Source organism: Sciurus vulgaris, assembly GCF_902686455.1.
Source record: "Sciurus vulgaris genome assembly, chromosome: 6".
Classification (NCBI taxonomy): domain Eukaryota; kingdom Metazoa; phylum Chordata; class Mammalia; order Rodentia; family Sciuridae; genus Sciurus; species Sciurus vulgaris.
Window position 1 is genome coordinate 4774568 of NC_136466.1, and position 20352 is coordinate 4794919.

General features: G+C 48.5%; 1 protein-coding gene across 1 annotated transcript; it reads left to right on the top strand.

Annotated features, from left to right (window-relative positions):
* Positions 1-396: 396 nt before the first annotated feature.
* On the top strand, positions 397-20079 carry LOC306663491 (butyrophilin subfamily 1 member A1-like). The gene is made up of 10 exons (XM_079143810.1): positions 397-580; positions 3113-3457; positions 5934-6215; positions 8231-8569; positions 13118-13138; positions 14219-14239; positions 17908-17928; positions 18014-18040; positions 18134-18160; positions 19310-20079. Exons 1-10 carry the CDS (start codon positions 448-450, stop codon positions 19837-19839), a joined length of 1746 nt encoding a protein of 581 aa, XP_078999936.1. The 5' UTR covers positions 397-447; the 3' UTR covers positions 19840-20079.
* Positions 20080-20352: the final 273 nt, after the last annotated feature.

Consider the following 20352-nt stretch of genomic DNA (forward strand, 5'->3'; position numbering starts at 1 on the left):
TCATGGAAATAGAAGGGATACCAGTGAACTAAAGGAAGGGATCGGTGGGAGGGAGGAATGGAAGGGAAGGAGAGGTACTGGGGAATAAAATCAACCAAATTACAATATGTGTCTGTACGAACATACCACCGTGAATCCCAATATCATGTATAATTGTAATGCACCAATAAAAACTGTTTCAACAAACAAACCAATCAAAAACTGGGAACGAAAGTCAAAGTCTGGAAAGAGATGAGAGTCTGTTTCCTTGGTGCAGGGGTGGCTTACCACATGGTAATGACTCCGTGTCTCTCCTCCTTCCTTATTTGGTCCTTTAACATGTAGAAGAATGACTCACGTTGCTCAAAGTCCCCTTGATGACACTGTACTTTCCTTTCCCAGTATCTCAGTGTTCTCGTGGGTTGGTTTTCTGTTTAGCAATCACTTTGACAGTGTTTATGGAGAGGCATGAGGGTGAACATCTCAGGACTGTGCTCTCTGACCGTCCACAGGCACTGGGCCCTCCCAGCTAGGATGTCGTTCTTCTGTGTGGGCATCTGGACTTTCTTGCTCTCACTCCTCCTTCCCTGGCCAGGTGCAGGTGAGTGAGAAGGAGCAATGACTGTTTTCCTTTTTCTGGAGACTGGTTGAGGGGACATTTTACTCCACAGAACAATTCCAGGGCCTCAGCTATTTCCTGTTTCCTACAACTGAAGACCTCAGGACTATTCCTAATTTTCTCTATTTAAGTCTATTTTTAGGGATACTTTTTCTTTTCTATTTTAATTTTGACTTATGTTCACACAACATGCAAAATATCTGATTGACAGCCATCCATTTCTGCAAAACACATGACCCTCAATTTCTAAAAGGATAAAATAATACAGTTATGAAAATATGATCGTAACTTATAAATAATATAAAATTAATATTTTAAATTATTTTCCGATTTTTCACTTTCTCTGTGTTTTTTTTTATTGCTGCAACGAGTTTCTTGTAGGCAGCAAATGTTGGTTTTGTTTTTATATTCATCCATCCAGTCATTATCTTTTAGTTAGAAAATTTAGTCTACTTAAATTCAAGGTTATTATTTAAAATTAATGTATTATGCCTGCATTTTTAAATTTTCTTCTAGCTTTTTTTTTTTTTTTTTTAAATATTCTTTGTTTTTCCTTGTCATTCATCTTTGTGGTTTGAGGTTTTACTGTATTGGTGACTTTACTGTTTTGATGTTCTTTTTGTTTGTTTGAATTTTTTTTCTAGTTCCTTTTGGGTATCCAGTTGTCTGTGGGTTTTGTATTTTTACTGTTTATCATCTTTCACTTGTGTTTCTAGGAGTTCCTCAGGCAGGCTTGTTAGCATGCTGTGGTTTTCACATGGGGCATAGAAAGAACAGATCAGACCACAGCAAGACCAAAATCCAGCAGGGCAAACACTGAATCCTTTAGATCCATGCTTGGCACCCATGGGACATGGTGGCAGGTGTAGACTCCCAAGGGCGTGGTCAGCCTGCCCCTGGACCTTGCCATTCATACCCCACGCAGTTGCTCTTTGGGGCTGGCTCTTCTTTTTGCATAGGGCTTTTTTTGACTGACATGCCACATTCCTGGCATCCCCAACTTTGATGGTCTACATTACAGCTTTGGCCTCGCTCCTCACTCTCGCCACTTAACACATTGACCCTTCGGGGGCTTCCCACAGGGACTCTGAGACTGTCCCACCCTGCCTAGCTTTGTGGCCTTCCTTTTAAATCTCAGTGGGAGCCTCCATGATCCCACAGTTCTTGCATTCTGCGTTCCTCCAGAACCAGCCCCACACAAATGACGCTGAGGACTGCTGCCAGCTCAAGCAGTAGCTGACCCCTTGCTGCAGTGACTTCCGAATTCCTCGCTGGCTGAGCATGTTGACGTGAATCCTGGGGGAAACAGTTTCCTAGCTGGTCCTTTGGAACAGCGTATTCCTGCCTCTCTCCTCAAAGCAGTCTTCCAAATGAGTTTGTACTTTGACATCATTGACTTTTTTTTTTTTTTAATAGAAACTAATGTCTTGGGCAATCACACCCTCCTTGACCACAAACTTAAACATGTTCTCTTTCTGGCCAAATTGAAAGTTTTTCAAATCTTTCTTTTTTGCTTTTGGCTCCCAAGAGTGAACTTGGCTAAAAGCTGCCAAAAATACCATGATACTGCCCGAGTTTGGTGAGCTTCAAAATTCTCTTCACTGTGATCGATTAATCTATCATAGGTAAACCCAGCCTCACACCAAGTCTCCAGGAATGGACAACATTTAGACAGGTTCTTTGCTAGAATGTACTACAGGTGACTGCTAATCCATTTCCTTATAGAGTGCTCATTCCCATCAGAAACCTAGTGAGTGCAGTCTGCATTGTCCATATTCCTATTGGCATTTCATCTTCTGAGAGCCTATCAAAATCCTTCATTAAGTTCCAGTTGCAACTAGGACTTCTATATCCTTCACTTTCAAACTTTTCCAAACTCCTTCCACCAAGCAATTTCAGAGAATTTTGAATTATGTCTTCAGGTATAGTCACAGCAACAACCCCATTTCTCTACCTATTTTCTGGGTTAGTCAGTTTTGTTTTGTTTTGTTTTCTGTTATAAGGAAACAACTTGAAAGAGGAAAGTGTTTGGGGCATGGTTTCAGAGGTTTCAGTTCATGGTCAGCCAGTTCCATTGCCACGGGCTGGTGGTGAGGCAGAGTCCCAAGGCAGAGAGGGTGTGCTGGAGCAGAGCTGCTCACTTGATAGCAGCAGGAAAGCAGAGAGAAAGCAAGAGACTGAAAACAGGATAAAACCACTCCTTTCAACTAGGTGCTGACTCCTACAGTTTCCATTACCTCCAAATAGCACCACCATCGTGGGAACAAGTCTTCGATACGTGAGTCTGGGTGCCATTGCAGACTCAGATTATAACAAGCACCACAACATGATCCTACAAATGTAAAATTCCTCAGCTTATATGATAGACCATCCCTGTGTGAAATTCCCCACCTGACCTCATTTGATGGACTATCATCAAAATATAGGTGCACTAAAAATGTTATATAAAATTAGCTTCTGACTATGTGCCAAACTCAGGGCAAAGGTTTTATCATTTTTCTTCATCACTTGCAGGGCAGTTCCTTGTGATTGGACCAAGCTCACCCATCCTTGCCATGGTGGGGGAAGAGGCCATATTTTCCTGTCACCTCAGCCCCTCCATGGATGCTCAGAACATGGAGGTGACTTGGCGCCATATTCAAAAATCAGGCTTGGTGCACAACTATAGGAATTCCCTGGACGAGGAGCAGCAGCACCCAGAGAACCAAGGGAGGGCAGAGTTCCTGAGGGACAACATCACCAGTGGGCAGGTGGCCCTGAGGATCCACAACATCCACCCTTCAGATGAAGGCGAATACAGATGTTTCTTTTTAAGCTCCACCTACCACAATGAAGCACAATTCAAAGTGTTGGTCACAGGTAAGCTTCTCTGGAAAGAAAATTCTCATGTTTTGCAAAGTGTTAACTCTGTTTTTGTTCTGCCAGTGCTGGGTTAGGGTACATACTGGGTATATGTTGACAGTGGAGGTACAGTCCAGGCAAATCCCGTGAGGCCATGCCAAAAGTGCTAAAGAGGAAGAATGCCTCTGACCTGCCTATTCCAGTAGTCTCAGGAGCAGCACAGGTACAGACAGACCCTTCGCTTTGTCAGCATGATTACTTGAGAAGAGGAGAAAGGAGAATCTAGCATATCCATTCTTTCATTCCCCTTCCTTCCTGCCTTCTCCCCTTCCTTCCTGCTTTCTCCTCCTCCTCCTCCTCCTCCTCCTCCTCCTTCTTCTTCTTCTTCTTCTCTTCTCTCTCTCTCTCTCTCTCTCTCTCTCTCTCTCTCTTTCTCTCTCTCTCTTACATTTCTTTCTTTCCTTTCATCTAGGGATTGAACCCAGGGCCTCAATCATGCTGGGCTCATTTTCTACCACTGAGCTTCATGGTATACCCTATTTCTGAGGAGTTCCAGAAGCACATCTTAGTCTAAGATGTCACTCTAGTTTCTAAAATCCTGAAGATGGACTGAGGTAAGAAGGATCAGATTCACCAACCATCAGGACTTGCTCTTGCCAGTCAGACTTGGCTATGTCCATCTTCCTATGACTGTCTCATCTGCTTGGATCTCTGCACTAGCTTGTGTCTTAGACCCAGCTCTGCCCAGACACTGCCAGTTCTACCAGGGTCAGCAAGTGCAGAAGGATCCAGGTTTCAGGCTTACACTGAGCTTGAGCAGTTTTGCTTCTGCTGTTGTCCTGGAACCGCACATCAACCTCAGGCGATGAGCTTCTCCATTGCCATCCTCACAATACACCTTCAGAGAGGCCAGCCCAGCCTGCCACAGGGAGCCCAGGAGTATGAACTTCCAGAGGAGGTCTCTTCTGCACCTTGACAGGCAGTGTCGCTGTCCCCTATTCAATGACAGCTCTGGACAGGCTGTGCACACCTCTGGACTCACACTTGCACAATGAAAGGCAGGCACTTAATGATTCTTCACAAATTAAAGAAGAGTACTAGAAAGAATTACTGACCAGTTGGAAAAAATTTTTTCTGCTAAAATTTCTCCGAACTAGACACCTTGGTGCACACATATCCTAAAACCATCTCCAGGATGGAGACATCCAAGGTCAAGGTGTCATACTGCACAGCCAGCAGAGAAGCCTGTGCCTTCCAGCTTCTGGAAACTCTGTGCACTGTGACCACATCATTCCATCTTGCCTTGCTGTCTTGGCCCTGTGTCCACTTCCCTCCTCTCTAATACTCGTCACACTGGAATTATCTGATACAACCATATGGCCTCGTTTTTAGGAATTACATCTAAAAAGACACTATTTGTACACAGTCACCTTTGTAGGTCCTGGGGACTTGAACCTATCCTCTGAGGGATATAATTTGCCCCACAAAAAGCACTGCTTAATACCAGTAAATTTGCTTTAGTTTTTGTTATAGACTGTGAGGTTTTGATAAGTTAGTGTTAGCACACTGACCTGCAAAACACTTATGCAGAAGGGAGAACTACTCATCTTCCCAGATCTCGGGAAGAGGGGCAAGGGCAGGAGGAGTGGGGCCACTGTACGTGTCTGCCTCCCTTACTCCCGATCCTCGGCCCTTCCCACAGTGCAGCCTTCACATTGGGAGATGAGTCCCTGCCACCCGTGCACCACTGTCCTTGAGGAGAGGAACAGTGAGGGAAGGATGAGCCAGTTCCTATGGTGACATGAAGAACAAGACACGTGGATCATTTTCATGCACATTGCAGCTTCTAGGGACACTCCTGGGTAGCCCTCATCCCAGCAGGAGCATCCACGGATAAAGCCTGCATTGGCCCAGCACTGTGGAGTGCAGGGTGGTAGCTACTATCCAAATGTTGCTACTTAGAATTAAATTTAGTTGATACTAAATAAAGTATAGAAATTTGTAGGGTGCATAGACATCTTTCAAGTCCTCCATTGCCATAGTGGTTGGTGTCTGCCATATTGGCCCAAGGTCTCAGGAAGTTCCATCTGACACCATTCTCTAGAAGAAGGGTGATGGATATTGTATGGACAGTTTGCAACTGACATGAAACCACCTGCAGATGTGTGTCCTTATGTCCTCTGTTTGAAAATGGACAAATGGGTTTTACTCACCACCTGTAGGTCTCAAAGAGGAACAAGGAGAGAAACACAGTGATTGCTACTGTGGACCTGGCTGGGATTGGAATACTCCGATGAAGGCCACATTGCTGTCTTCATCTGTCCCTCCTCCAAACCCTTTGTATTCTTGTACCCCATTGTCACAAAAGCAAAACAAACAAAATACAGAGTTAAGATTCACAGAGGTTCATCAGCCATTGCAATTTCACTGGCCCATGTGAAATAGCTGTGAAATTTCTGGAAAGTGTGCTTTCTCTGCCTCCTTCTTTTTCCAGGAACAGGCATGACTCCTCACATTCACGTTGAACTGGATGCAACTAGGGGCATCAGGCTGACCTGCACATCCACGGGGTGGTACCCCCAGCCTGAGGTGCAGTGGAAGGGCAGGCAAGGACTGCACTTCACTCCAGACTCTGAGACAGTGAGAGCAGAAGAAAGTGGCGTGTTTCAGGTGCAAGCATCCATCATGGTGGAGGAGAGTTCAACAGGGAATGTGTCCTGTTTCATAAGGAACCCACTCCTGGGTGAGCAGAAGGAAGCGCATGTGTCCCTGGCAGGTGAGTTCCTCCAAGGGCAGTGCTCAGGCATTGCAGTTTATCAAGTGGGACTAGAATAGGCTTGTGGAGTCAGACCTGGGTGGTGTCCAGTCCATTCACCCATGACATCCATGAAAACACATCTCTCATCCTAAACTCCCATTTATGGCAAAGCAATGATTTTTCTTACTAAAAATGAATTTGAGGATATGCAATAGCATTCAAAGCCAATGCAGCATGTGGGAGAATCTTCCAGATTCTCTTCTAGGTGTTTCTTAACTCATCACCCAGGAAAAAAATTGTTAGAACACTTTAGAGTTTGTTCTGCCACCGTCTAGTTAGTCTGAATCCTGGCAGCACTCCCACCAGCTTTGGGGTCTTGGGTGAGTACTGACCTCCGCCAGTTCCCGAGGGAGACATAGGGTTACCGATCGTGTGCCTGGCATGAGAGAGCTGAGTAGTGACCGAGCAGTTCACCACAGCAGAGAAGAGCGTGAGGAGCACAGACCCACAGTGATGACCCCACAGAGAGTGTTCAGATGACACCCCCACAGCTCTCTCCCTCTCCCAGTCAAGGTGGACAGTGACACAGGTCCTCCTTCCAGGGCTTCCACTTCAACTCTGCACTTCCTTCCTTTCTCTGTCCCATGCCAACCTCCAGACATCTCAACCTCTGGGTGCCCCATGCTCACATCCCTGCTACGAACCTGCACCACTGGCCCTTCTCGTCCCAGCCCAGGGACCCCTTCTCCAGGAATCCACTGCCAGTCCCTCTGCTGATATCGACGCCATGGTGAACTGCACGCCTCCCTGGGGAGGTGGGGTGGCGTCCTTGGGGACGGCTCCAGATGTGTCACTGGGTGTTCACTGACGAAAGCCCCTAAGAATCTTATCAAGGAAATGCCATTTCTCAGGTGCTTCCTCTCAAACGTCCACATTTGTTTGAGATAATGGAAGAGAATTTAAGGTTCAAGAGGAGAATGCCACAAAAGCACATATCAGAGGAGTAGAGTCGTATTTTCTGTTTTTTAAATTACAACCTCAGAAAAGCAAAGTCAGAGAAGGAAAAATCCAGCAAGTCCCCCAGTTACAGTTTCAGTGAAGAAAGCCGTTGCAGCAGCTCACAGAGGGGACCGAGAGTGGGAGCTGGAGAGAGGCAAGCTCCCGACGCTCAGGTCATGACAGCAGAGCTTTCTTCAAAACCAATATGGAGGATGAAAATAAAAGGAGCATCTCCAGATAATTGTGAAAGTGATTCTATACATACCTTAGAATTGTTGATAATACATAAAAGCCATCAACTGGTTAGGTCGCGAGCATCTGAGTGACGTGAAAGTGATCCCTGAGTTAAGAGGTCTTTGGACCACTTTTCAGGGCACATTCCTGTAGGACAGAAGTAGATTACCTGGCCAGGGATGCTTATTTAAAGGGCCAATGGTCATTCCTCTCCCAAGGGTTGGTGGGCAAGCTAGGGTCTTGTCTCTGGGACTCAGTCCAGGCCACCTGTTGGACTTACCCTCTGAAAGGACCAAACTTCCTCATTTGCACTTAGAGAATCTCTCCACCTCTCATCAACATCTGCTGGGCTCACACGTGTGCATGCGTGGGAAACAGCTAGGTAGAGAGGACTTGGCATCCTCGGGGCTTGCGAGGAAGGAGCAAGGACACCCACACGGAAGGGGGGAACTTTGCCCTATGAGTAACAGTTTATTTATTATAAAATAATTACATGCCACAGATACCATTGTAAGCCTTTGTTAACTCTAGATGATGAAATGTGTTGATTCATCATAATCCGTTGGACACATTTAAACATCTTCATAATTTCCTTAAATGGCCTCTGGACCCTGCACCATGTGAGGTGCCATGAAGGAGGAGCATCTTCAGGATTCCTGACCCCCTGGAGTTGAGCAGAGGGCTGGGGTGTTCAGTGTCTCCAAGCTTCCTCCCATCTGGAGAAGACTGCTGGACAGTCACCCTGCAGCCCGGTCGCCTGCTGTCCAGCTGGACTCACATCTGGTGACTGTGTGTTTCAGGTGCCTTGTTTCCCAGGGACAGGTCCTGGAAGCTGGGGCTGTGTGCCTTCCTGGTTCTCCTGGAAGTCTGCCTGATGGTCACCTGTGTGCTGCTGATGCGTGCCAGAAAAGCCAAAAGTAACGGGAAGTGCCGGGGAAGGGGTGGCGCAGGTGCCCGGGAAGCAGAGGGTAATGGGCACCCAAAGTCAGGAATGCACTGTAGGGAGCCTGCATCACTGAAAACCTACAGGAAACCCGGGAGCAGGAGGAATTATTCTGTCTTCACTTTATTGCCTCTGCATAGTTACCAGAACATGAAGTTTTGGGGTCAAGGTCGGCTCTTTCATAAAAGTAGCATATGTGCTCAGACTTTTTGTGGTCTAACACTTAAATAAAACAGTTTATTTAGTGAAGTGTTTGTTAGCGTACCCAGGATGATGAAATGCTCTGTGGCATGTCCTGGTGATGGAAATTCTGGCTCACCACTGTCACATAGCCTCCCAGGGTGGCAATGGGAGGTCCCTGGTCCCTGCTGGTTCTGTGTGTCCCAAGGACTCAGGGAAGACTGCTTGGTTGGCCATGAGCACCAAAGCTGCCAGTGACAACGGTCACCCAGGCGATGGCCTGCCGAGTCACCCACCCCTTGCCAAGGTGGCTTTACTCCAAGTGGGGCCGCTCACCCAGGCCTTCTGCTCTCCTGCCTGACTTTTGAGTGTGCCTTGGGAGTAGACCAAAGCCTTCTTCAGAACTGTTGATGCCAAAGCCGAAGCCAGCCGCACACAGCTGGTCCCGTAGGCCTGGCGTGTGTCTCTGTCTAGTCCTTTTCTCAGCCGGCTGGATTAGTGTTGCATGTCCCGTTTTGAGGATGATTCCCCTGCTGGCAGGACTTAGGGAGTCTTATAAAGGTCAAGGGTGCTGGTCCAAGAGAGCAAAGCCAGGGTGGGAAGAAGAACCCTCCTGAGAAGGTGCTCGCTGCTGTCTGTGGACGGTGTCAGTGTCCCAGGTGCCCCCACATTACCAGGCAGTCCCCTCTGCCCACCAGTCACCAGCAACTTTGTGAAAACAGGACTCTTTGTTTGTTTTCTTTCTGTGAAGGCAGATTTGGGTACCTGGCTGTTAGGACACAGCAAGAATGGGAACATACAAGGCCAAGACTGGACCATTTAGAAAGTGTGTCAAGTTAGCCAATCTAACAGCATCACGAGCCATCCACTCAGGAGTGTCAGTTCAAACATGCCTCACTGACGGGTCTGTTTGTGTTTGTTGCAGGTTTGCTCAAGGAGAAGCACGGTGAGTGGGTCCAGCTCCTAGGCAGAGAGCCTTGTGCTCCCTCGAGGGACAGGGCCACAGTGCAGAGTGCCCTGCCGAGGCCATCAGGAGGCTGAGAGTCTGCAGAGGCTGCTCAGGTCGTGATCATGAGTCTGAGGATCATGATTCAGTGAGAGATGGTGGGAGGGGGCCCGTGCATGCTGAGGTGGCTCCTAGGCTGCTGCAGTGTAAGTGACTCACAATCACCCCACATGAGGATTCAGTGTGAGATGGTGGGAGGGGGCCCGTGCATGCTGAGGTGGCCCCTAGGCTGCTGCAGTGTAAGTGACTCACAATCACCCCACATGAGGATTCAGTGTGAGATGGTGGGAGGGGGCCTGTGCATGCTGAGGTGGCTCCTAGGCTGCTGCAGTGTAAGTGACTCATAGTTACCCCCACACCCACCAAGCCTCTCTGGGTTCCCTGAGGATGCAGTGCAGCTCACACTGTGGAAGGGGCTTGGGTGGGGGTCCTTCTTGAATCTCTAAGAATCACAGTGTGGACTCACAGTGTGGAAATAGGAGATGGAAGAACAGATCTCCTATTTCCCTGACCATGACCCGGCCTTAACGTTCTGGGTTGTCACACATCAAATAGGTAATTTTCAGATCATTTTGATCTCAGGCTGTACTGCCGTGGGGCAATGCACCACAGAATTTTTGAACATTTATCTTCTAACTTGTCTACTTTTGTTTGTGAAAGTGAACACCAGGAACAATAGGAGAATTATTCATTTATTTTCCCATGTGTAAAGATTGATCATGATATAAAAGATCAGGCAATTTTGAAGGAGAGAGGAAAGGAAAAGATTCTGAGTCTCTCTTTTTCTTTTTTATTTGGTGCATTACAGCAATACACAACAGTGGGAATTGTTACATTCTCGGACGTGCCTGTTTGACTAGTGTATTCCAGTCTTTCTGAATGCTGTTGGATCATTATCTCTACAATCCCTTCAAATTTTGATTATACAAAGAAGGAAAACTGGGCAAAGTGTGAAAGTGTGAAAAAAATAGAGTGCTGGGGATGGGCTCAGTGGTTAAGTAAGCATCCCTGAGTTCAATCCCCAGTAGCAAAAAATGAGAATTAAGTTCCGTGCAGAGCCTTGGCCGCCATGCAGAGCTCCGGCAGTGCAGGTTTGCAGTTTGTTGTTCTGCTCCTGGGCGTTGGGGGCTGCTTTCTGAGAAACAGGGAGGAGAGCTGGTGCAATGCCCTGGCAGCTTGCCTCCTCTCCCTGACCTTTGCTGATCCCCCTCTGTGCAGAGGTTTCCCCTCAACATTGAAGGGCTGATTTAGTGCTGTCATTGACTGGTCCATGAGAAGCATTCAGGATGGACTCTGCAAAGCCTAGAGTTTCTTCCTGCAGTGGTGGGGAAGGCTGGTCTCTTTAGACACCTTCTTCTGCCGAGTCCCGGCCCTGTCCAGCCTTGTGCTGCACAGACCTTGCAGAGAGCAGGCTGAACTTTGCTCCACTCTCTGCTGAGCTCCACACAATTACCAAGTGTGAGGTGGAGGCTGATTTAGACAGGAGTGGTCCTGCTGTGTGGGCAGAGGTCGAGGCACCCCGGAGTCACTGAAGAACCCCAGGCTGAGCCAGCAACAGAACCCTGCCTCCTGATGGGTTCCTCAGATGCCCTCACCCTAGCCAGCACCCAAGGTAGTCACCTTTCCAGCAGAAAAGGGTGCTTCAGGCCCACAGGCTGGGAGGTGTTAGTCCACACTCACTGTCTTTGCTTTGGCTCTGTGGCAAAGCAGCACGTCTTGGCAAGAGTGCACAGCCAAGGAAACTGCCCGCCTCAAGGCCAGGATGTGAATGTGAGAGAGGAGGAGGAAGGACCTGGTCCCACTCCCCGCTGGAGCATGTCCCAGAGACCGAAGGACCTCTCAAGCCCCACCTCCTAAGCTTCCATCCCTCTCCCCGCTTTGCACCAGGCTGGCCACCAGGGCTTTACACACGGGCCTTTGGGGACACTAGAATCAATCCTAGCACCTTATCTCCTGGCCCTTGTTCCCATCGGGCGCAACTGGCTAATATTTTACTGAGACAGCTTGGAAGCTATTAGGCATAAATGTTTCCTTGGTAATTTTTCCAGAAAAATTTTGAAAGTTATGCATTTATTTTTGCATATTATTTATCTTTTTTTGTTTTTGTCTTTGTTTTATAGATCTGTTGAATAAACAGAGAGGTGAGTGGTGTTTGTTTTCATTTTGATGACAAATGTCACAGAAAAGTATATTTGATCTACTAAAATTAGGTTTGTGATTGATTTCTATAGAATAAACTATCGATTTTCTAAAGTAGTCTATATGTAATTATCAGCTACAATTCATATTTAGTAATATAATCAATATAATCAACCCTTACAGACTTCTTCCATTTTAAGGTAGTTACAGTGAGACCCATTTGTTCTAACTTTTACCAGGTTTTTAAAGATATTATTCTCAAAGTTCACATAAATTTTAAGACATTCTTTTATGTTTTATTAGTTTATTTTCAATGAATAAATGATAATTGTGTATACTAACAAATTTTTGTTTTACCTTTTCTTCTGTGTTTAGAAACTAACTCCAGAATTTTGATTAATGCTCAGATCTCTTTTCTTCTAACTCTTCATTGCTATTTTACAATATTTAACCACAACTAGTGCTGTGTTATATGACAAGCTATTAGCTAATTTGATTTCTCCAGTGGTCTCTCTTTTCTTTACAGAAATATTGAATTCTCATACTATGACATGCATGACTTTGACAGTCTCTCTGTATTGAGTCTTCTTTTTGCACACACCATTGTTTGGCTAGGTTTTCGATGTCTCTTGACCTTGTCCTTTAAGGGGGTGTTTGTCCAGTGAGCCAGAGCCCTCTGGACCTTTGCACTTGCTGCTGGTCCTCCTTCCCTGGAGATGCCCTTTCTTGGTCATTTCCAAAGTCACTCTGCTCCCCCAGGATGCTGGCCCTCTCTAGCTAAGGGAAGGGTGTGAATGTCCTCCAGACTCTGAACTGTGTGGACACTGGGCTTCCATTGCCTGCTACTCTGCACCTGTGGAAGGTGGGAGCTGTCCTCCTCCGGGGTTCCCAGGGCGTGCCCTACTCAGGGCGCCTGGTGCACAGCTGTCTGCAGGAGGAGCAGTGGCACTTCTCTGCAGAGTGTGCTTCATTGGCTTTTCTCTGCTCTTTATTTTCCAGGTCATGTAGAACAATAAGGAGACTTGAGTTCTTTTAACCTTCCTTGCTCAGGGCTAACGTGTCTTGCAACATCTAAACTTAACACAACTTCAATGTTTCCTGATTCTTCCTTTATGTTGACTAACCTCCTATTGATCTGCACTGGGGTGGGCTTCTGAGAATGGGAATAGGACGTTTCCTAACATAGCATTGTTTTTGTTTGTTTTGTTGCCTTGTACAGAGAAAATGAAAGAAGAGAATGGTAAGTGAGAGCTGCCTTTGACTCACACAGATTGTCAAATATTCAAATATTCCACACTTGATGTTTATATTATGGCAACAAAGTAAAAATGTACAACATGCTGAATGTCCTAAAATAGTCTTTGTATACAACCACAATATCTTTCCTCCATATTTCAAAAAATGCATACAGAGACACAGGCCAGGCTGGGAGGAGGGCAGGTGAGCCAGGTGATCTCACTGCAGAGACCTAGGCCAGGCCGAGAGGAGGACAGTAGGTGGAAAGACAGCTCCTGCTGGCCATGTGGGGAAGTGTTCAAGAAATGGAATTTAGAACATTGTCTTAGAAAGTGAGCAAATCGTTGAAGTTCTAAGCATGAAAGGGTTCTCAAGAAAAGATTAAATTCTAAATGTGATTTTTCTTGTGGGTAGAGAACAGGTTAGCTGTTGAATGGTTACAATCTTACAGGGAGAATCCAATCAGGAGTGTGATCTCATCTAGATCAATAGCTCTAAGAAGTCAGCAAATAATAATTTAGCTCTCGGTGTTTTGTCTTCAAAATCTCAATACACTCATTTTTATTCTTTTTGTAAACCTAGTAGTTCGTTACCTGGTAAGGAAAATGGTTTCAGTACGAGGGAGAACTTCTGCGTGACCCCAAGTTTTCTCTTAACCCCAACTCTTGTTCATCCGCGCACTCTCTTTTATTCTCCCTCAGGGTGAGAGACGTAAATGAGAGCTAGGCTCTTGTTTTTTTTTTACATGAATTCTGGTGTCAGAAAACATAGGTTTAAATTATGTCTGCATCTTATCAGTTCCAAGACCTTGCAGATTCTTAGCCTCCGGGCACAGTCACCCCTTCACATGGCTGTGATGATGTCGTCTGCGACTGGGTCCTTCTTTCTCTGTGCTGCACGGCCTGTGCCTCAGAACACCCCTGACGTCTAGACACTGTGGCTGCTATCGCCAGCATCAGCAGCCTGGGGACTGAGCTTGGAAAGGAGGGTATTGTTCTGGGAGGTGTCCGAGACCCTGGGCAGCCAAAACGAATCTGCTGAGTTCTTTCTGTGGAAAGAACAGAGCCGCCTCCAGCAGACTGTCAGGAGACCACACGGGTCCTCCCCATGGCCTCTCCCCACCTTGTTTCTCTAGTTGTGCTGACCCAATCAGAATCTAAATATTCTCAGAGTGTTGGGCTGCAGGACACCATGACCCAGTTGTGGACTAACAAGAGCATCGTTTGACATTAAGTCACATCATCACTGCTGCCCACCAATCTCATTTTCTTGTTTGATTTTCAGCTAAATTGGAAGAAGAGTGTGGTAAGTCCTGCTGGGCACTCCCTGTCTCACTGGCTCACTGTCTTTAGGAAGGCACATCCAGAGGTAAGCCCAGGAACAGGGCAGCTCACCTGGCCCAGGAAGTGGGCTGAGCAGATGAACTTGGGCAAACTCTGCTTCTGCCCCTCACCGTGCCTGATGTGCAAGCTGGAGACAACCCAGTTTCAGGGAAAGAACAGCTCCTGGCCCAGTGTCCCTTCTCCAGAGGCCCTGGGGCCAAGCACTGCCCTCAGGTCCATGCCCTGCCTGAGCAGAGAGCTTGCCTCTCCCTGCAGATGGCATCAAGCTGCCAGCAGGGCCTTGCCGGGCACAAGAGCGGTCTCCTGCCACTGTGTTGCCGCCCGCAGCAACAAGTCTGCGGGAATTTATTAGAAGCGGACTGGGAATGAACTACTTCTATTATCTTTTTCTGTGCTTCTTTTTTGCTTGCTTGCTTGTTTGCTAGTTTATAGAGGAAGAGAGGCTTGCTTGCTTTTAGAGAGGCTACACTTTCAGAGGTGCTTCTTCTTAGAGGTCTACTTGCTTCTTCTTAGAGGTGTGTCTTAGTGGTGCGTCCTACGTCCTATCACAGGTGCTGCTTATCAGAGGTGCTTCCTATAGGTGCGTTTCTAGTCCTTCTAAGGCAGCCAATCAGCTGAGGATTAAGTAGCATGATTGAAGCACGCGCCACGGTACCAATTAAGAATGAGGAACACGTGTTGACCATGAGCGCAGAAGAGACATCAACCAATCAGGCAAAAGGTCATGAGAGATCACGCCATGTTAACACTAATTATGCACCAACTCTTGGCCCAACGCCAGCCGCCATCCTAGAGCCACTTAAACATGTCTCTACACCACTGCCTCTAGAAACTACCCACTGTGCCCAGGGCCACCTCCAAGGCTCCATGGCCACTAGGGTGAGTGTCACACTGAAGAAGCCAGCCCACCCTACTAACTGGGGCGTCTGGTCCCCCAAAGCCTATCAGCTCATGTGCTGGTGCAGGCTGAGTGGTACTAGTGCAGCCACCACCCCATGGAGGGAGGAGGCTGCCCACCAGGCCACCACCCCATGGAGGGAGGAGGCTGCCCACCAGGTCACCCCCCCATGGAGGGAGGAGGCTGCCCACCAGGCCACCACCCCATGGAGGGAGGAGGCTGCCCACCAGGCCACCACCCCATGGAGGGAGGAGGCTGCCCACCAGGCCACCACCCCAAGGAGGGAGGAGGTTGCCCACCAGGCTGGTGCCATGCTCCGCTTTCCCAGAGCTGCTTCCCTGTGCCCTCAAGCTCTTGAGGTGACCTCTGCATCACAGTGCGCACAGGACGTCCCCAGGTCTCTCACACAGCCTCTCTCATCATGTGCTTCAGGAGGATTGAGACTGAAAGCTCTTGGCCTGGTGTTTCCAGCCTCACCTTGCTCTGGCTTCAGAGCCAGATCCTGGTTTTCCCCAGTGGCAGAACTCTTCTCTGTTAAGAGCAGGCGTCTGTCAAACGGAGCTCATTGCCTGGCCTTTGCCCCAAGCACCCCGGTGCAGCATTTGCTCAGACCCAATCCAGAAACAGCTCCACATCCGTGTATTTACATTTCCAATCAGTCTGCTCAGCTCATTTGCACAGAAATGAATTAATACCTGGTTTGAATAAGGAAAACATTTGAATGCATTTTACCAACAATGAGAACAAACAGATCTTCTATTATTACAAATCAGGAATGTGAGCCTAGCAGAAGCCGAGTACCTGACTTTGGTGCTTACCTGTAGCTGGTCAAGGGAAGGCCCGGTGTGGCTCAGTGGCATAGTGATTGCCTGACGTGCACAGGCCCTGGGTTTGAAGCCCAGCACTGAAAAACAAAAGGATAAAAAATTAAGCAAATATAGTGCTTAAGAAGTAGTAGGAGAGGTGAGTCAGGAGAGGCGGACAGAATTCAGGTCAGGAAGAACTGGCAGGCCACTTTCAGAGTTCTCACATTTATCCCCTGGAGGGCGGCCCTGGGGAAGAATTCTGCTAAAATCACAGGATTTCCACTTGCTGCCATTGGGGAGGCTGCCCTGAAAAACACGCAACAACGTTGGTGGGAGTGTGGAGACAGGGAGCCCCCGCCCTGCTGGCGTAGCCCTGGTGGAGAACACCAGGGTGGTTCCAACCGGGAGCAGTGGGGCTAATGTGTGGCCCTGTCATCCCTCTGTGTATGTACCCTAAGGAGGTGACGGCACCACCTGTAAAGCTATCCCCATGATTCACAATAGCCAGGACATGGGGGCCACCTAAGTGTCCACTAGCAGAGGATGTGACCATTACCCACACGTTTGCACATATACACAGTGAACTATTCAGCCTTGAAAGAGGAGACTGCCTCCTGTCACACCCAGAGGGACTGCAGCACTGGAGATTGTGCTCAGTGAAACAAGACAGACAGAGAGGAAAGTACTGCGTGGTCTCATTTCTGTGCGCACTCTAAAGCACAGACATCAAATATACAGACAGAGAGTGAAACTGGTTTTGAGGGGCAGGGAGAGGAGAGGAAGGGGGGATGTTGGTCAAAGGATAAAGAGAAGCGGGCGAGTAGAGCCAGCAAGTCTCGAGATCTGGCCTGCAGTGAGGGAGCTCCAGCTGGTAAAATCAGACCAAATTAGCAGTGTTTGTTAAGTGGCTTGATTTCAGCTGTTGCACTTATAAGTAGCTATTAGGAGAGCTGATTCGCTTCCCCACAGCAACACTTCATAGCATCACATGTAAACCTAAAATGCAGAAAACAGAATTTATTAGAAAAATTAAAAGGCCTACTCTTGGATATATAACCCATTTTCATGAGCAGAGAGGACCCCAGAAGACCAGAGGAGTGTCCTCCACAGAGAAGAGGGAGACTGGCCTCAGGAGCTGGGAGGAGAGGCCACACCTCTGAGACCCAGGACCAGGCAAGTCAGGAGGCCTGGGGTGAGTCCTGGAAAAGCCAGGAAGGCTAGGAGGAGCAGGTGCCTCTTCCTCCTGGCTGTGCAACCAGGTGTTCTGGTTTTATGGACTGAGATGAAGAGAGTCTTCATTCAGCGCAATTTGTTAATCTCTGATGCATTTACATCAGCACATTTTAAAGCGGTTGTGTGGGAGTGACAGATACCTCATGGACTGTCTCAACTTTCTGTCTGATTTTTATGAAATAAGCACTTGGTGCTTTAGTAATACTGCACATACTGATAATCAGTGGAGAGGTGAAACCTGTGCACAGGTGCTGGAGGGGCCGCCTCTGTTCCCTGGAACACCCGCCTCTGGCATGAAGTTGTGGCTGGCGCCTTGCCGGCCTGTCCCCCTGTGTCTGGAGACACTGTCACGCTCATCCCAGAGACCCTAGTACAGGAAATCGCTCATAATGTAAAGCAGACTCAGGAAGATGTGTTGGGTGAACAGGAAACTTCTGGAATTAACTTAGGAATCCAAGATCAGAAACTGGACCAAGGCCGTTGTCCTGAAGGTAATGAGAGTGACTTAGGTAGGCTTCAGGGGCAGGTGGTGAGGTGTGGCCAGGGACACCGCAGGCAGCCGACTTTCTTGAGCCTCACACTCGAGAGCTCTGACCAATGTCCACAGACATCCTTCAATCCCAGAGAGCCATGACCCAGGATCAAACATCTGGGAATTTCACAAATTCATATTTTTTACCTCTTTCTTTTTAGGTAGAATCAACAAAGAGCTTGGTAAGTCGTGTTTCTTTGCTGTGTTACATTTAGAACGCAGCCAGCATCCCTCAGGACATTAACCTTGCTCTGTTATTGCTTGCAGCACACAGGAGATGGCTCGCGGAAGAGGGTGAGTAAGGCCAGTGACCTCTCCGCTGGCTTGCTGCAGCCCCCGCCCTGCCCAGTGACTCAGCTAACCTTGGATGTCTCTGTCTCCTTTTAGAACTGAAGAAAATTCGAAGATTTGCAGGTAAATATAATGGGGGGAAAATGTGTAGCCGGAATGACTTTTACCTTGTCATCTAACCTCTCTGGAGTATCTTGGAAAATAAAAAAATCCTTCACAAACAATCCATAAGACACGTTTCCACTTGAAAAGAACTTGATACTTGATTCTGGAAGTATGAATTTGATGGTAAGTAACCAAATGACTACCTGGGAAAGAGCTCACTATAGGAAACTGCCCTCAAAGGAATGCACCAGCTGTGCCCAGCCGAGCTTCGCTGGGACCTACTCCTCCTGAAACGCAGCTTCTAGATCCTGGCAAGAACCAGTCCTCGTGATCCTAATCCCACAATGCCACCAGCTCAAGATGCCCCTGAGCCAGAGATGACTGATGTAGGGGGTTTGGTTCCTCTCCCCTCGGCTCGCGCGGCCTCCGCCTGTCCCCTCCACACATCCCCTCTGCAGCGTCCTCGCGAGCTGTCTCCTCCTGTCTATAAACAAACTCACGCAAGAGACGCCAGCAATCTCTCCTGAGAGACGCCGTCGTGCCTCCTGTCACCTTTTCCTCTCCTTCACAGTAAAACTTCACCCAATAATTGTGAACACACCATCTCTCCATTTTCCACCCTCTGGTTTCTTTCTCTCTCATCCAGCAAAAGGCCAAGATCCTGGGCAGGGTCTGCCTTGTCCCATGGGCCACCTGGCTACCTGTCTAGCTCCACCTCCTTCCTCTCCTCCAGCTGCAAGCCCAGTGTCCTGCTCTCTGGGCTTGGCCCCTGGTGTTGTCCCTCCAAAATGTCCCTATTCTCTGGCTTGGCTTTGCTTACATCCCTGACGGGCATAATAGTCCTGGGGCAAGCATGGCGCGGGCACTCGGAGGTTGCTGGAGACCTCGCCCAGGTGCAGGCAGTGTCCAGCCTCACCCACCAGCCCTGCCCTTCCCCCTGAGGGTAGCCAGCAAGTCCCTTTCAGATATGACGTGCTCTGGAGATGTCACCTCCCAGGAGGAGATTTGGGGATGGGAAGGCACCAGGGGCAAGTGTGTCCTGAGGGTCCTGTGTTGTCTCTTCATGTCCATCAGAGGACCACAGAGGCCATGCATTTGGCCCTCTCTCGAAGGCAGACTGGTCCTAGTTAGCCCAACAGTTACTGGGCATACTTCTCTCTCCTGCAGCAGACGTGACGCTGGATGCAGCCACCGCTCACCCTTACCTTGCCGTGACAGATGATGGGAAGTGTGTGACATATGTTCCCGAGAGGCAAGACGTTCCCGACAACCCTGAGCGATTCGACACGCTAGTGGGCGTGCTGGGTCGGAACCGCTTCTCTGAGGGAGATCACTACTGGGAGGTGGGAGTGGTAGGCAAGAGCATGTGGGCCGTCGGGCTGTGTTTGGAGTCCGTTCGGCGGAAAGGCCAGTACACCAAGGCCTGCCCAGAAACCGGCTTCTGGATTCTGCGTCTGCAGAACGGCGAGTGCTCGGCTTTTGCCACTCCCCGCACCGTGGTCACCCGAGAGCCCCTCTTGCGGCTGGGGGTCTTTCTGCAGTACAGCCAAGGGTTGATCTCTTTCTACAATGTCACCGAGTTCGTCATCCTCTACACTTTCCAAAGCAACTTCAACCGCGAGCCGCTGAGGCCCTATTTCTACCCTGGGACTGTCAGTGCCGAGAAGACGAATGGCCTTACCATCCTGACGCTGTGAGCAGCCCCTCAGGGCCTGGCCAGAGCACCCCTGCACGAGGCTCGCAGCTGGCCGTGGGACCTTGGTGGTGTGGGGCTTGCCCTGCCAGGACTTCAAGAGCGGGGTGCCCCACGTCCTGGGGCCTCGCTCTGGGCTTTGTGGGAGACGAGGGCACTCTCCTGGCTCCCCTGTCCCCAGACCCTCCTCCACACCCTTCCTGAGATCTCTTGGGCCTTAATAAATAAGAGCTCTCCACTTCTTCCTGGATTTGAATTTGAAGTTCTGCACATAGCTGGTTGATTCCTTAGCAAAATCACCGCTGCGAACTTCTCATCCTGCATTATAGGCTGGGCAGTGTGTTTCTCTTTCACTGATGATAAGCTGTGGACTTTTCAAGGATCGTGTGCTGATGACTTTTATTGCCATCGCTGCACCAGAGTCAGTATCTTGAACATGACATCACACTTAATGTCACTGAGTAAAACCAAACACTGTCTGCAACAGAGCTGACCCATTTGCAGGCAGCCTAAGGTG